At 38.9% G+C, this 18,223-nt stretch overlaps 1 protein-coding gene across 2 annotated transcripts in view; it reads right to left on the minus strand.

The window, feature by feature from the left end:
* Nucleotides 1-18,223, minus strand: part of ccdc9b (coiled-coil domain containing 9B) — a 66,435-nt gene that overhangs the window by 38,465 nt on the left and 9,747 nt on the right. For both annotated transcript variants that reach the window (XM_079832869.1, XM_079832868.1), the window contains exons 2-5: nucleotides 16,815-16,928; nucleotides 12,790-12,894; nucleotides 10,844-10,984; nucleotides 5,224-5,358 (exon numbers count right to left, since the gene is read on the minus strand). In XM_079832869.1, coding sequence (XP_079688995.1) covers nucleotides 5,224-5,358; nucleotides 10,844-10,984; nucleotides 12,790-12,894; nucleotides 16,815-16,928 — 495 coding nt within the window. The remainder of the gene's footprint in view (nucleotides 1-5,223; nucleotides 5,359-10,843; nucleotides 10,985-12,789; nucleotides 12,895-16,814; nucleotides 16,929-18,223) is intronic.

Genomic DNA, 18,223 nt, shown 5'->3' on the forward strand with positions numbered 1-18,223 from the left:
AACTTGCGAACATTGTGGAAGTTTTCCTCCGTGAGATGTGCTGCAGGAGCCCCACACGCGCCTGTTCCCCTCTGTCTCAAACACACGTGCATATAACATGCTGTATGTTAAACGCTCTGCAACGCACCCCCGTCCCACAAGGAAGGCTGAACAAAGCAAGTACCCCAGACCTGCAATCTGGATGAAAATAACAGCGTTTCCTCTGCATCGCGGCAACAACACTCCAGCCTAACTATACCACAACACCACTCCAGCCTAACTATACCACAACACCACTCCAGCCTAACTGTACCACAACACCACTCCAGCCTAACTATACCACAACAACACTCCAGCCTAACTATACCACAACACCACTCCAGCCTAACTATACCACAACACCACTCCAGCCTAACTATACCACAACAACACTCCAGCCTAACTATACCACAACACCACTCCAGCCTAACTATACCACAACAACACTCCAGCCTAACTATACCACAACACCACTCCAGCCTAACTATACCACAACACCACTCCAGCCTAACTATACCACAACACCACTCCAGCCTAACTATACCACAACACCACTCCAGCCTAACTATACCACAACACCACTCCAGCCTAACTATACCACAACACCACTCCAGCCTAACTATACCACAACACCACTCCAGCCTAACTATACCACAACACCACTCCAGCCTAACTATACCACAACACCACTCCAGCCTAACTAAACCACAACACCACTCCAGCCTAACTATACCACAACACCACTCCAGCCTAACTATACCACAACACCACTCCAGCCTAACTATACCACAACACCACTCCAGCCTAACTAAACCACAACACCACTCCAGCCTAACTATACCACAACACCACTCCAGCCTAACTATACCACAACACCACTCCAGCCTAACTATACCACAACACCACTCCAGCCTAACTATACCACAACACCACTCCAGCCTAACTATACCACAACAACACTCCAGCCTAACTATACCACAACACCACTCCAGCCTAACTATACCACAACACCACTCCAGCCTAACTATACCACAACACCACTCCAGCCTAACTATACCACAACAACACTCCAGCCTAACTATACCACAACACCACTCCAGCCTAACTATACCACAACACCACTCCAGCCTAACTATACCACAACACCACTCCAGCCTAACTATACCACAACACCACTCCAGCCTAACTATACCACAACACCACTCCAGCCTAACTATACCACAACACCACTCCAGCCTAACTATACCACAACACCACTCCAGCCTAACTATACCACAACACCACTCCAGCCTAACTATACCACAACACCACTCCAGCCTAACTATACCACAACACCACTCCAGCCTAACTATACCACAACACCACTCCAGCCTAACTATACCACAACACCACTCCAGCCTAACTAAACCACAACACCACTCCAGCCTAACTATACCACAACACCACTCCAGCCTAACTATACCACAACACCACTCCAGCCTAACTATACCACAACACCACTCCAGCCTAACTAAACCACAACACCACTCCAGCCTAACTATACCACAACACCACTCCAGCCTAACTATACCACAACACCACTCCAGCCTAACTATACCACAACACCACTCCAGCCTAACTATACCACAACACCACTCCAGCCTAACTATACCACAACAACACTCCAGCCTAACTATACCACAACACCACTCCAGCCTAACTATACCACAACAACACTCCAGCCTAACTATACCACAACACCACTCCAGCCTAACTATACCACAACACCACTCCAGCCTAACTGTACCACAACACCACTCCAGCCTAACTATACCACAACAACACTCCAGCCTAACTATACCACAACACCACTCCAGCCTAACTATACCACAACACCACTCCAGCCTAACTATACCACAACAACACTCCAGCCTAACTATACCACAACACCACTCCAGCCTAACTATACCACAACACCACTCCAGCCTAACTATACCACAACAACACTCCAGCCTAACTATACCACAACACCACTCCAGCCTAACTATACCACAACACCACTCCAGCCTAACTATACCACAACACCACTCCAGCCTAACTATACCACAACAACACTCCAGCCTAACTATACCACAACACCACTCCAGCCTAACTATACCACAACACCACTCCAGCCTAACTATACCACAACACCACTCCAGCCTAACTATACCACAACACCACTCCAGCCTAACTATACCACAACACCACTCCAGCCTAACTATACCACAACACCACTCCAGCCTAACTATACCACAACACCACTCCAGCCTAACTATACCACAACACCACTCCAGCCTAACTAAACCACAACACCACTCCAGCCTAACTATACCACAACACCACTCCAGCCTAACTATACCACAACACCACTCCAGCCTAACTATACCACAACACCACTCCAGCCTAACTATACCACAACACCACTCCAGCCTAACTATACCACAACACCACTCCAGCCTAACTATACCACAACACCACTCCAGCCTAACTATACCACAACACTCCAGCCTAACTATACCACAACACCACTCCAGCCTAACTATACCACAACACCACTCCAGCCTAACTATACCACAACACCACTCCAGCCTAACTATACCACAACACCACTCCAGCCTAACTATACCACAACACCACTCCAGCCTAACTATACCACAACACCACTCCAGCCTAACTATACCACAACACCACTCCAGCCTAACTATACCACAACACCACTCCAGCCTAACTATACCACAACACCACTCCAGCCTAACTATACCACAACACCACTCCAGCCTAACTATACCACAACACCACTCCAGCCTAACTATACCACAACACCACTCCAGCCTAACTATACCACAACACTCCAGCCTAACTATACCACAACACCACTCCAGCCTAACTATACCACAACACCACTCCAGCCTAACTAAACCACAACAGCGTCGCGATACAAAATGCCCCCCCCCCCCTTATTTAATATTCTCGGAGGAGGGGTTTATGTAAATATTGGGGCTGGTGATGTCACCAACCCTGGAGGAATGTGTGTAGTCGCCTACTGGCCGTTTGCTGTAGTTCTTAGAAACTGATTTCTTTAAAAGCAAATATCTCCCTTTGCTTTAAACTTTGAACGTTGTAACTTTGCAGATGTTGTTTATGCTCAAGCAGCAACATTACACGCTAGCTAAAGTTAGAATAGTGAAATCGTGGTTTACCACCCCTTTAAAACGTCGTTACAAGGTCCATCTCACCACAGCGGCTCTACAATAATTTTACGATGCGACGACAATAGTTTTTGTGCGCAAAAAAAAATCAAAATAACACCTTTATCCAGCTTGTTCTTGTCTTCCGTGTGTGCCTCCACGACGCATGCGCGAGAATATGAGCAGATCCGCCGTTCGGACACATGACCCAGAAGAGATTTGTTTACGAGCAGAGGAAGACGCGCGTATCTCAGCTGTTGGATTCTACATTGATCGTGCTTTAGGTCTCAGCGTAGTGCTCAAAATGGGGCTTAAGTGTGCATTTCATGGATTCCCGAACGCCGGATCTGCGCCATATTCTCACGCATGCGTCGTGGAGGCACACGCGGAAGGCAATAACAAGCTGGATAAAGGTGTTATTTAGATTTTTTTTTACGCACAAAAACTATTGTCGTCGCATTGTAAAATTATTGTAGAGCCGCTGTGGTGAGATGGACTTTGTAACGACGTTTTAAGTGCCTTTTATGGGTCTTGGGAGTGTGAATGTTCTGAATGCCAATGGAGGCCTGTCTGAAGCCTTTCTCAGCATCAGCTTTACACTAAAATATCTTCATTTGTGTTCCGAATATGAACGGAGGTCTGACGGATGTTGAACGACATGAGGGTGAGTAATTAATGACAGAATTTTCATTTTTGGGTGAACTAACCCTTTAAGGTCAATAATTGTCCAGATACAGTTTTACAGGTCCATTTACAACTCTAGAAATCTTCCCCAGGATGAAATGGTCTGTTTTTGCCTTATTTGGAAGGGTCATGAATATTAATGCAGAGTTCTACTCTGATTGGCTGTTTCACTGCGCGGCTCAATGATAGCAGGCACATCTATACTGACCGTCATGATGATGGAGAGATTAGGCATTCAACCTTATATGTTTGAGCCTGTTTCTGACGAAGATGCAGATTTTGAGGAACATGTTCAATGAAGATATTTTGTACTGTAAATATATCAGAAATGTATTATTAGTAGTAGTAATATGCATTGTTATGGACTTTCTGCAATTTTCTCAATAGTTCGATTTTTTTTTGCACCCTCAGATTTCATTTTCAAATATTCTTATCTCGGCCAAATATTGTCCTATCATAACAAACCATACATCAATGGAAAGCTTATTTGTTTTGTGGTCCAGGGTCACATATCAGATGATTTCTGAAGGATCATGTGACACTTAAAGGGATAGTTCACCCAAAAATGAAAATTCTGTCATAATTTACTCACCCACAAGTTGTTCCAAACCTGTATGATTTTATTTGTTCTGCTGAACACTAAGAAGATATTTTGAAGAATGTTTGTAACCAAGCAGATAGAGCAACCATTGACTACCATAGTAGGGAGAAAATTACTATGGTAGTCAATGGTTGCTCTATCTGCTTTGTTACAAACATTCTTCAAAATATCTTCTTTTGTGTTCAGCAGCTGCAGAACAAAGAAACTCATTCAGAACAACTTGAGGGTGATTAAATGATTACAGAATTTTCATTTTTGGGTGAACTATCCCTTTAAGACTGGCGTAATGATGCTAAAATTCAGCTTTGATCACAGAAATAAATGATATTTTTCTGTATTTTTGATCAAATAAATGCAGCCTTGGTGAACTGAAGAGCTTCTTTCAAAACATTAAAAACTCATTCAACCCCAAACATTTAACGGTGAAACAAGGAAAGAGAAAATACCCAAACAAAACGAATGAGATTGAAAAGGAAATGAATCAGTGTTGTGGCGATCCAGTGACGTCAGGCGTCTGGAATCTACCAGAACAGCTGAACAGACGCATGAACTCTGGCCAAGAGCCCGATGAACTTCACACGCTTGCCTCTCATGATCAGTCCCGTCATGTCTGAATCTATTTACAGCATCAAGGCTTGAGAACCAAAAGAAGAGGGCGTCCCAGGCATGCCATCACAACTCAAACAAGACATTACAAGAACATCTGCTCACCTCCGGGACTCTCTTTGCAGACGGAGGGCGTTTCCCTCGTGCGTTGGACTCCAGCCCTTCTTCAACAGGACACTTTGACCTCGCTGGACTCACAGGCCGGTTCCGGTCCTTTCTTTCACCGAACACCCTCTTGCCCTGAAACAACGAGACATAAACACTCTCTAACATCCTTTAAACACATGTTATCTCACTTCACAGTGAGTTACTGACGACAGTGTTCAAAGTAGAGTTGCAAAATCTGGGGTTACAAAAATCGAAATGTGATTTCTGATAAAAACGTATTATTTTTAAAGCTCCAAGTTTGCTGTGCTTGCTTGTAGGGTTGCACACAAATTGTGCAAATTAAAATATTAAACAAAATAAGAAATATAACTACTGTAATATTTCACTGATTTAAGAAATATATTGTAATAATAAAACATGTATTTTAAATTATCAAGCTTTTATTTTGAATTCTAATTCATTCTAATAATCTTGTTTCTCTCTTATTTCTCACATTATTAAACAAAAACTATTTAAAAAGCTTTTGTTAATTGAAATAAAGCTGATTAAAACTGTGACAAAATAATACAAAAAGTCATAAAATTACAAAAAATTCAACTAAAATAAAAGTTGAAATTATAAAAATAAAAGCTACATATAACATATGAATAAATACTTCAATAGTATACAAATAATACTAAAATAACAGTTGTTATGTCTGACATCGCTCCGTTTTTAAACATTAGTCGACTAGTAGTCCTTCAAGTCATTAGTCAACTAATCGCACATTTATATTAATATAATTACTTAAATATATACTGAGGAGAATACTAAATCATAATCAGTGATTAATAGGTGTAATATATACGCACTTTAGCGCACACATAAAGTTTACCGCAAAGCACCGGCAAAAGTAATGATTATGAATGTGTCTGAAAAAATTGCACAAAATAAACATTTTAATGATGTATTAATAAACTAGTGTTTTCTGAGTCAGTGTGGGCTGTAAAGATGAAGTTTACAACCCTATATTTATGTTTAAATATTATAATGTTATTTTAAAATTTCACCTGATTATGAAAAGTGCAAAGATGCGAGTGTGTCAGAAATGATTTTCACCACTTCATTAAGTTTTGTTTTGTAGAAAGCCTTTCTTTAAAGTGAATTTTGTTTTTTATGAATTGTATCTTCATTTTAATCAATGTTTCATCATCCAATTGCCTGGATTTAATAAATAAGAAGCAAATGGGCGTAAGCAGACAATAAATGTGACATGGAGGCGCGGGAGCGATCACTTGCATTGCTCTTGAACACGTCTCATAAATAAACCCAAACTCAGCCTCACAGACATGAGAAATATGTGTGTAGAAAGCTTGAAATGTCCACTTTTAAGCTAAACAATTCGAAACGAAAATAAATAGTTAAGCGCAATGTTCACGAGAGCAGCTCATGACTGGTGTCTCTTCAGAAAGCTGCGCTTCATCACTGCGTGTGCTGTGAGTTTAACACACATTTTTAGACTAATCCTGACTTGTGCAACTTTTTACACATTTGATTCTTAGTTGTAGTTGTAGTATTAGTTCTTAGTTTGCTAAAAATATATATATTATTTCTGATTATGGCATAGCTTTCTGCCCACCCAAATAGGCTAATAATGTAATGATGAAAAAAAAAACCAACAAATGCTTGATCAAGGGCACGGCCCGAGGATAGTGGCGGGAAATATCGGACTCGGGCAGAGAATCTAAAAGTGTTTCGGTTCATTTTTGTTACACGCTCAAGTTCACAGAAACCGAAATGGCAGAAAGCGCATCCTGGTCGTTTTCTTTATTTTACAAAGGCACAACGTTTTGTTGATATTGCGAGTTTACAAAAATAAAAGTAAAACCCTTTAGTTGCGAATGAAGCATTAGTCTTGTCTGTATGACCATGATTAAATATTTTAAGTTGTTTCCACTGTTGTCAGGAAAAAATGTGCCTGCCGAAATCGCGCTGGCACCTCCATGTCATGCAGTAAAGCGAGCTATAATAGGCTAGCGCACATTTATGTAGGTTAACGTTAGAGTGAGCGGCCATGTAAAGTTGCTACTACTTACAGTGCATCCAGAAAGTATTCACAGCGCTTCACTTTTTCCACATTTTGTTATCTTACAGCCTTATTCCGAAATGGATTAAATTCATTATTTTTTCCTCAATTCTACAAACAATACCCCATAATGACAACGTGAAAGAAGTTTGTTTGAAATCTTTGCAAATTTATTACAAATAAAATATATTAACAGCTTTTGCCATGACACTCACAATTGAGCTCAGCTGCTCCTGTTTCCACTAATCATCCTTGAGATGTTTCTACTACTTGATTGGAGTCCACCTGTGGTACATGCAGTTGATTGGACATGATTTGGAAAGGCACACACCTGTCTATATAAGGTCCCACAGTTAACAGTGCATGGCAGAGCACAAACCAAGCCATGAAGTCCAAGAAAAAGTCTGTAGACCTCCGAGGCAGGATTGTTTCGAGGCACCGATCTGGAGAAGGGCACAGAAAAATGTCTGCAGCATTGAAGGTCCCAATGAGCACAGTGGCCTCCATCATCCGCAAATGGAAGAAGTTTCGAACCACCAGGACCCTTCCTAGAGCTGGCCGCCTGGCCAAACTGAGCGATCATTGGAGAAGGGCCTTAGTCAAAGAGGTGACCAAGAACCCGATGGTCACTCTGACAGAGCTCCAGCATTTCTCTGAGGAGAGAGGAGAACCTTCCAGAAGAACAACCATCTCTGCAGCTCTCCACCAATCAGGCCTGTGTGGTAGAGTGGCCAGACAGCACATGACAGCCCACCTGGAGTTTGGCAAAAGGCACCTGAAGGACTCAAAGAAACAAAACTCTCTGGTCTGATGAAACAAAGATTGAACTCTTTGGCCTGAATGGCAAGTGTCATCTCTGGAGGAAACCAGACACCGCTCATCACCTGACCAACACCATCCCTACAGTGAAGCGTGGTGGTGGCAGCATCATGCTGTGGGGGTGTTTTTCAGTGGGCAGGAACTGGGAGACTAGCCAGGATCGAGGGAAAGATGAATGCAGCAATGTACAGAGACATCCACGATGAAAACCTGCTCCAGAGTAGACATGTGTCGGTAAACGTTAATACGATATACCGCAATAATGAACATGCACAATATTGTTATCGTGGGCACTTCAAAATACCGTGAATAATTATTTATTACGAATTATTCAGATTTTTAGAATGAATTTTAAGAATACTTTACCCATCAACCGTTTAAAATGAAAAACACGTCAAAGAGGAACGCGCACTGATGTAAATAGACCGTGCATGAGCCGAGCACATGGCGGAATGAGGAGACGCGCTGAAGTGCACATTCATTCTTCGACAGCAGAGGGCGCTGATGGAACAGCAGAAATGCAGCCGTTTCCCCAGTAATCACATAACCTAATACATAATACTTAAAGACTTAAGGCTATTCATTTTCAAACTTGCATTTTATATTTTAATCTGGACTAAATTACATGCCCTAGATATTGTTTGAATATGTTCTGACTGTTGTTCAATCACACACTTTACAAGGCTCCAGTATTTAACATTAGTTCCTTCATTAACAAACTGACAATGAAAAATACTTCTAAAGCATGTATTAATCTTAGTTTTATTAATCTTAGTCATTTCAGCATACCTATTGTTCTTTATAATTCTTTTGCACTTTAATCTGTTTTAAATATTTGTTTTCTTTATACATTTTTGTGTATTGCTTTATTGTATTTAAATGTTTGGTTCTTTTGTTATAAGAAAGTGATTTAACCTGTTATAGTATGACAACACTTTTTTTGCGACTTATTTCAATATCGTGATAAAACCGTATACCGTGATAAAAGCTTCAGCAATTAACCGCAACATGAAAATTTGATACCGGCACATGCCTACTCCAGAGCGCTCTGGACCTCAGACTGAGGTGAAGGTTCATCTTCCAACAGGACAACGACCCTAAGCACACAACCAAGATAACAAAGGAGTGGCTGCGGGACAACTCATGTCCTTGAGACAGACTTGAACCCGATTGAACATCTCTGGAAAGATCTGAAAATGGCTGTGCACCGATGTTCCTCATCCAACCTGATTGAGCTTGAGAGCTCCTGCAAAGAAGAATGGGAGAAACTGCCCAAAAACAGGTGCGCCAAGCTTGTAGCACCAAACTCAAAGACTTGAGGCTGTAATTGGTGCCAAAGGTGCTTCAACAAAGTATCGAGCAAAGGCTGTGAATACTTGTGTACATTTTTTATTTTTTCACGTTGTCATTATGGGGTAGTGTTTGTAGAATTGAGGAAAATAAATTATTAATTTAATCCATTTTGGAATAAGGCTGTAACATAACAAAATGTGGAAAAAGTGAAGCGCTGTGAATACTTTCCTGATGTACTGTACATGTTTCAAATGATAAACCATATTTAAGCTCGATGGATGATAGGGGAATGTTTAGATTCCGACATACTGAAATTACCACAAGGACCTGCCGTTAACAATCAATATCTCACGGACTGAGACTTCGCCACCAGTTGTTTTTTTTTCTTCCTGTGACTAACCGACTAATAAAAGATTAATCGACTATTAGGGGGCTGCCCTAGCCTGATGTCGTCATACTCAATACTAGTCAGAATATGAGTCTGATTCTGCTCCGTTGGGCTGTGATTATGGGGCGTGTTTCAACCGAACCAGGAAAGACCTCAATTGGTTAGACCTACAACCAATCAGAGCAACGGAGCGACGCATAACGTTAGTTGTCAAATGTCAACAGAACTCAACGGCACTGTGTTGCCAAGTCCGCGGGTTGAAGCGACCCCCAATTATGGAATATACAGACCCAGGAATGCGAATTTTAGCTGGCAGCCCTGCCAAAATAACACATATTTTACCCCCCAAATGCCTTTTTTCCCCGGAGAACCTCCCTGGAAAGTTATTGGGTTTGTTTTTGGCTAGTTTTGAGGAACGTTAGCAATTCGGCGGGTTTTGTTGCAAAAACTTGGCAACCCTGTCTGCACGTAGCTGGAATAAGTTAGAAGAAAAAGATGAGTGTAAACGATCTTTGCCGGTGTTGTAAAAAAAGAATTTAAGGATACACCGAGTACTTGCCAACACCATCATCATTTCTGAGAGAAATAGTAAAGGTGAATGCATACACCAACAAGTTCTCCGTTTAGGATTAGAACAAATTCAACCCAAGCGCCTTTGATGACGTGATGATTACGTTACTGTTTATCATCTGTCCATCATCGTCTAAAGCCCGCCCTGACAATTTCATTGATCCGAACAGTTTCTGTTCAGGCATAATTACTTCTCTACCGATCAAGTCCAGATCAAACTGCCCGATATAAAATGTTGTGGGCATCCAGGCTAGGGCTGCCCTAGAAAACTTAGAAAAGTTTATAAGAGCTTCTCATTACAAGTTTGGGAAGATTAATTGTGCAGCCCTAGTTCAAAGTATGAATAGTTTGCTTGGCATCATCAAAAGTAAAATGAGAGAAAAATGGGAATCTCCCAAAACGAGTAGTTTATTGAAAACCAAAAACACACACATCTAAAATTCATCATCTACCAAAGGTCTGAAGTCTTGACTCTCGAATACCTTGATGTTTCCTGCCGTTGTGACGAGCAGCTGCCGTCTCTTTCCTCTCCCGATGCTGAAGACGCTGGATTCAGGATCACAGTCCTTCTCCAGCTCTACTGCTCCCAGCCCTCCCGGCCTCTTGGTCACCACACGCTGATCCTGAACACAGGTGTTTATACAGCATGACAACTCTCTGCTATTATTAATATTATTCAAATCCAAACATTATTCATTGACCATACTGTTTGCAATCATGGTTGGTGAATAAATGCGGTGCGTGCAATCTCTGAGCTACAATACAACGTAATTTTTTTTACTTAAGGCTGCAACTAGTCGATAAAATCGAGAATGAGATAACGATTTTCATTATCGATTAGTCGGGTTTGCCACCAACTTCCACCAGTCGCAGCAAATTACGGCACTGAATAACGCATTTCTATAGACAAAATGCATCTAAAAATAGTGGAGAGTAAACAGAGCAGCTGCTGCTGGAAAGGCACTTGCCCAAAACATGAGAATTAAATTCTTTATTCTGAGTTTCAAGCGCACGCATTAGCGTTTAACATACCCTGTCATGCGCTTTGACAGATGTGTGTGTGTCCTCAGCGCAAAACGTTCATTTTACAGGTTATATCCTCATCTGTAAATGTTACAAATTCATGCGAGTATTTGCATTTTGCATGAAAGCGCGTCCTTTCAGTCTTGCATTCAAACTTCACTGAATGAGCACCGATGAGGCGGCCGCGTGCATGCGCGTCAAACTGACAGAACGCATTCGAGAGGGAGACCATTAATATTCAGCATAAAAACACTGATTTAGCTGAAATATCTGCTGTTGGACTCTAAATTTAGGTTTAAAAGTCAACATGTAATTCACATATTTTTTGAGAGTAGTAACTGTTAAGGGATAACATTGTGTAATTGAATATAAATGTAAGACGTTTCTAGTACAGGTTACTGTGTACATAGCGAATATGTGTGTGTTCCTGCAGAAAATTCCTCTCTAAACTGTCCATTAGCTTAGTAACTTTTGCACATAATGTATAGCACACATTCTGTATACCCTTACGAAAATTAACCATGGTTTTATAGATAGTAAAACCATGTTTTTTTTGGCATATTGATTGTCATTTGTATAACCACACAAATACCATATAGTTAAACCATGGATTGAAGCAAAACTATGGGAAATTTGTGGTTACCGTGGAATAACTACAATGACTTGGTTTTATTTATTTATTATTTTATGATTTTTTTGTATTTGTTGTAAAACTATGGTTCATTTTTGTGAGGAATATTCACTATGTATGTGTTCATAGCACTCAGCTGACATGTTTGTTTGAAGGACAGCAGTGTGTTTGTCAAAAAAAAGTGGCTTTTTTAATCTGATTAATCGAAAAATAATCGGCCAACTAATCGATTATCAAAATAATCGTTAGTTGCAGCCTTAAATTTTACATAATTTGAAATTACTGGAATTAAAATTTAGGAATTTAACTTTTTCACATTTCATCAGTTGAGAGATGCTTCTTAGGGCTTCACCAGTTTTCATAATGTGAAGCAGATGAAAACTACACAGTCACCGTCTGTTTGTAGCGTTTAGCCATTTCAAAGATAAAACTGGCTAAAAGAAAGATAAAAAACACAACTAGTATCGTTCTTTGCAGTCTGTCTTACGAGTTTTTTTCTTATTGTTGCTTCTCATAAAAAATGTGCCACGAAAAATGTGTCATATTAGTCATATTAATGGTAAGTAGTGTTAAATTTAATCTTATCAATACAATTGTAAGCAATCATTTTTATTTCCCTTGTGACAAAGCTATCATAGTTGGTTAAATGAAGTCCATATTAGGTCGGAAAGTTAGTGTAATTATTATAATTCTTCAGCAAAAGAATTGTGATCATTATCCATTAACCATTATCGTGGTGTTTGTGTCAGTCTGTGAAGGAATAAAGCAGCTCACATTGGAGGATTTGTTGATGGTGATGGACAGATCATCAAGCTTGCCCTTCCTGCTGTGGAGTGGCATCCCATCCTGCTCCGCCCGCTTTTTATCCTCCTCCACTTCCTGCAAAACATCACAAAACTCAGCAAGGCAAAAGGTAGGGCGCTATGAAAGTATCACTCAACAATTTATTAAAAGGCCCTATGAAATATGTTTTATTTTTTTTCTCAAATCCGGTTTTATTTTCGGTTTGGTTTTTATCAAATTCACAAATTTTGTGCTTTCCATTTTAAGTTTTCTGGATTCCATTTTTAATGGTTTATTTCAATTGTAATAATTAAAAAGCATGTCTAATCAATTGAATTCATAAAACATTAACAATTCATTTATTTATTTACAATAATGAGCTGTTTTGTTTTTTGAACTTTTCTGATTTAATGCAAATTTATTATCAAAAACGGTCAAATTAAGCCATAAAACATTAACAATAGGGGCGTGAGGAGAAACTTAGCTCAATGAAATCCTCAATGACAAAATTCATGAGTTTTGAAATTTTGAAAATGTTTACGAATCATTTTGTAATGAATGTCATTTCAGTTCTAAAATGGTAAATGGTAAATGGACTGCATTTATATAGCGCTTTCAACAGACCCATGGCCACCAAAGCGCATTACATAGAAAGACAACAATACTCAAGCACTGTAACAAACAAACTCAACTGGCTGGCTTCTCTCCTGTATGATTTCTCATGAGTCTCTTCAGATCTTACTGTGCATGAATTATGAGCTTCCAGAACTTCTGACTGAGGCTGTGAGAGACCTCCTAATTCAACTCCTTTCCACAAATTGAACATAGAAATAAAAACAGTAAAAACAGAACTGCGATTCTTGCAGTTTAGACGCACACAAATGTTTTCCAATTTAATTAAATGGTTTTTATTTCTATAAAAAAAATTATTTCACCCTCACGCTCCGTCATGGGAAACAGCTTTTCACTCGATGAGAAATCTTGTCACGTTTTAATCTCGCAAGATCTTGTGGCACGAGATCTTGTCACGCCCCTAATTAATAATTAGTGTTGTCATACTGTAGTGATACTGGAATTTCTAACTTCGATACGATACCTAAAAAAGTATATCGATATTCGATACCATTTTCGATACCACGGGGAAAAAACGCTTGTATACTGTCAAATAGATATTTTTTATATCATTTAGTTTTTTGTCTGTCTATTGAAAGTCTAGGCAAATTAAAAATTTCTTCAGAAGAGATCACTTTATATGATAAAGCTTTTAAGCTTTTCCTCATATATAAACGTTGATCAATTACCATTACAATTATCTCACAAATATTTGCAAACTAATTGTGTTGCAATAGCTTAAATAGAGCACAAGGAAGCTTGATTTCAAATTTAATTTAAAAAGACGAGTAAACAGTAATAAAATAAGAACAAATAAACAAATTAAAAACAATAGCACAAATAAAATACAATAGAATAAAGATACAAATGAAATGGACTGCTTTCTTTTTCAGTATTCAGGTAAGAAACTGAATATTAAAAAACAAAGTAATCAAATTTAAAATAACATTGGATAATCTTTATTGTAAAAAATGTAATACAGATGAATCCATTAGAGTTACACAAGTTATTCAGTCAAGTGCAGTAAGTGATCGTTTGTCTTTTTGTAGTTTGAATAATAAATAACTTCTGTCCCTTTAAAACCTGACGCTCGCATGGATCCCAAACACTGTTCCTGCTACACATTCTTCCTGAACTGTTTACGACTGTGTTTACGTTAAAACTCACCAAGATGGACATTGAGATATTTTTTGAGTGTATTTGACCATTAATAAGCTGGAAAAAAGAGCTAATTTTTGCACTTGTATGTCAGGCGGTTTTATTACCTATGTGTGTGCCCTTCAGATGTAAATCTGATTAACGTTAACGTTATATGCAATCCCGCTAGGGCTGAACGATATATCGTTATCGTATCTATATCTAGATATGAACTTTCAAGATATTACTATTGAAAAAAGCAACGATATAGACAGTATAGATTTCCCCTCTCCGCGCTCGCCCTGCATACAACTCTGGCAGTCACAACAAACATCAGTTTTACGAGTGCCCTTGAATGCACCGCTAAAGCCAGCGCGCACACACTACCAGGGACGTGGGAACTGTATTGTGAGAGGGGGGGCGGAGTTTCCATGGTGACGCGTCATTGCTTGTCACGTGACACACCGCAGCAGCAACAGCGCTGAATGAATGATGATCTGCTTTTATGTCATTTTTTCCTTTTTTATTCAGAATATTCACAAATGTGTTAGCTATGGCATGAAATATCTGATATTCCGATTGTCAAATACATGCAAGTGGAAGTATATTGTTGTTTAAACATCTTTATAACGATCGCGTTAGTTGAGCTGTATGCGCGATGTGCGCCGCCGTGTTAGTTTGTGCCGCAGACGCAGTTCAGAGAATCGGATCTGTTGGATTTACAACCTCTATGTTTACAACACGTGAATTCATCCACTTCTCCTGAAATACTTAAAAGTAAGTGGCTGGTGAACTGGGAATAGAATAGAGTAAACATTGAAGTAACTTACACAATGTGTATCTGATATGAATAAAACGTGTCGAATTATAATGGAAAGGATTATTATTACCTCTTCCATAGACATCAGTGTGTATTTTACAAACTCTAAATGTATTGTTTTTTTAGTACTTATGTGAATTTAAATGTTTGAAATATAAATGTTGTTGCACTTCAATGCACTTTCAATGTTCCACCAGCTGCTGCATTTGTTATTTATTGTTAAAGCAGAGCTGCAGTAAAAGGTTTGATTTGTAATTTATTTTTTGGTAATTTATGTTAATGTTGATGACTTGTTCTTAAAAATAAAACTATACTTTCCACATTTTTTTGTGTTATGATCTTTTTATTTTTCTGAGAAATGCTTGGTTTTCACCAAACACGTAGTCATATCGTATTGTATCGATATCGAGATATCTGGCATGAAAATCGAGATATGAAATTTTGTCCATATCGTTCAGCCCTAAATCCCGCGCAAGACCGGTCACACCAACACTAACATGCTGTCATGAGGAAAAATCCAGCAGAACACGCATTCGGCATGTTCAGAGGGTTAACCGGACTGAATGAGAGGAGGCGGGTGTGTGTCAACTCGCTGTCGGTCGGAGAGGAGAGCGCAGCTGGTATCGATACTGTAGAAAATTTGTATCATATCGTTTCAGATATTCAGTATTGATACATATCGAAATATCGATATTTTTGACAACACTATTAACAATATATTTAATCTTTTAAAATGTCATCAAACGAAAATTAAACAATTGCTTCACAACTTTAGTTAATTTCCACGACAGATTTACTGTTAAAATGAATGACCGTTTAAAATTCATAAACCGTGATTTCGGCCACATTTTTACAAAGCATAATAATCTAACAAAAATAGATGTATCCCGCACACTGCTATTGCTTGCGAATAAAATTTTCGCTCACATGACCTTCATCAGCCATTGTTTTCCTTTTTTCCATAGATTTATGATTTCATAATGAACAAGTGAAATAAATATGAATGATTAACTTTAACCCTCTTTTACCGATCTGAGCTCATGGTCTGAAGCTCACGGCGCAGCTGCACTTAGGGCGTGTCCGAATCGACTTTTGCTAGTTTAACGACAGGAAAAAGTGGTCTGCACTCCAGGCTCATGGTCCAAAAAGGGTCGTCCCTCGTCTCTTAATGAGTCATGGGTGTCTTTTGGGCGTAACGTGCAATAAACCAATCAGAGTCTCATCTCCCTTTCCCTTTAAAAGCCAATTGTGCTCGCACCATGGTGTATTCACTATTTACATGGAGGAAAGACTGAATGCTTCTCCAGAGAGGAATCCTTTTATTTGTAACATTTGGCTTGTGTGTGTGCGTCACATTGTGCCGGGTGTATGAAAGGGAGCCTAAATGTTTTGTTTACAAATTTTAACCAGATGTGTGTTTTTTGGCGCATTTCAAACAGGTCCTCACCTGGTAGCGTTTCATAAGTGCTTCATTTTTCTTCCGTAAGGCCTCAATCTTTTTATCCAGCTCTGCGTCCTTGTGTTCCTTCTTCACCATCATCATCATCATCTCTGTCGGGCTCTGAGCACAGAACGGTTTATGAACATCTCAGCATTACATACACAATAAACCAAACAATCTGCGAAACAGAACAATCTGAGCAGGATTTCTGTTATTCACTGCATCTCGCATGAAAATGAAAATCTTTTTGCACAAACAGCAACATAATAGTTTTGCACATTTTCCTTGCCCAGACCCTCAAACAGGAACAATATTGGAATTACATAAAGCAAATCTAATGGAATAAGGCTGCGTTTATATTACATAAATGTCTAATGCCGGAGAGCCAGGAGAAAGTCCAGGACTGAAATATAAACACAATGGCATATGATTAGGTATAATCAGTCAATTATAGTCTTAATGTTTCTTTAACACGTGTGCATTTGTGCGTCTAAGTGCACATGGACACGCCATTATTAGCATCAGCTGCTACGACCGGCAACATGAGCTCAGCGCAGTAAAACCCCTCATGCCATCAGCTGTTTCAAGACATCTGACATTCACATGTGAGCTCAAAACTCACCCATAACCCTCAGATATTGAGCAGAAAACTGGTGGCAAGGATATTTCTCATTACAGAATTTGCCAGACGCGCTCGGTTAATGTTCATCAAACATTTTGGTAGGGTTGCATGATTTGGGGAAAAATTGAATAGCGATTCGACTGATACATATTGCATTCAAAAATGCGATAATTAAATAATAATCCAGGTTTGCTGTGCTTGTTTGAGGGCTACACATTTTTGCAAAAAAGGTTATAATTAAATATGGCTATAAAATATATAATAATAATAAAATAATAAATATATATAAAATAAAATAATATATTATTATAATATAAAATCAATATATATGAAAAATTATTATAATTAACATTACAAAAGTAAACTTACAATACTAATATTTATGGTTGTCTTCATTTTTTCATTAGCCATGTTTCCAGTCAAATTAATTTATGCGCAAAATTGGAATATCATAATAAAATAATACATTAATCAGTAATAAAACTAAGTTGCTGAAATCCAGTGTTTCCATCCAGTGTTTTTTTATGCAATATCCCAAAACGCACATTAAAATAGGTGGATGGAAACATATTACTGTTGTACAGTAGAATTAAGCTACATCTCAAAGTAATAATAATAATAAAACTAACACTAATAATACAATTATTATTAAAATGTATCGTTTTGTGCAGCACTTTGTTTGTCAAAAGTCTGTTCAATTTCATATGATTATGAGATAAATTAAATTGATGTTGTATGCCGTCAAATGATTGCCAGAACAATCAAAATACACAGAATTTTCTCAGAAATTAAA

Source organism: Gobio gobio (assembly GCF_949357685.1).
Source record: "Gobio gobio genome assembly, chromosome: 13".
Lineage (NCBI taxonomy): Eukaryota > Metazoa > Chordata > Actinopteri > Cypriniformes > Gobionidae > Gobio > Gobio gobio.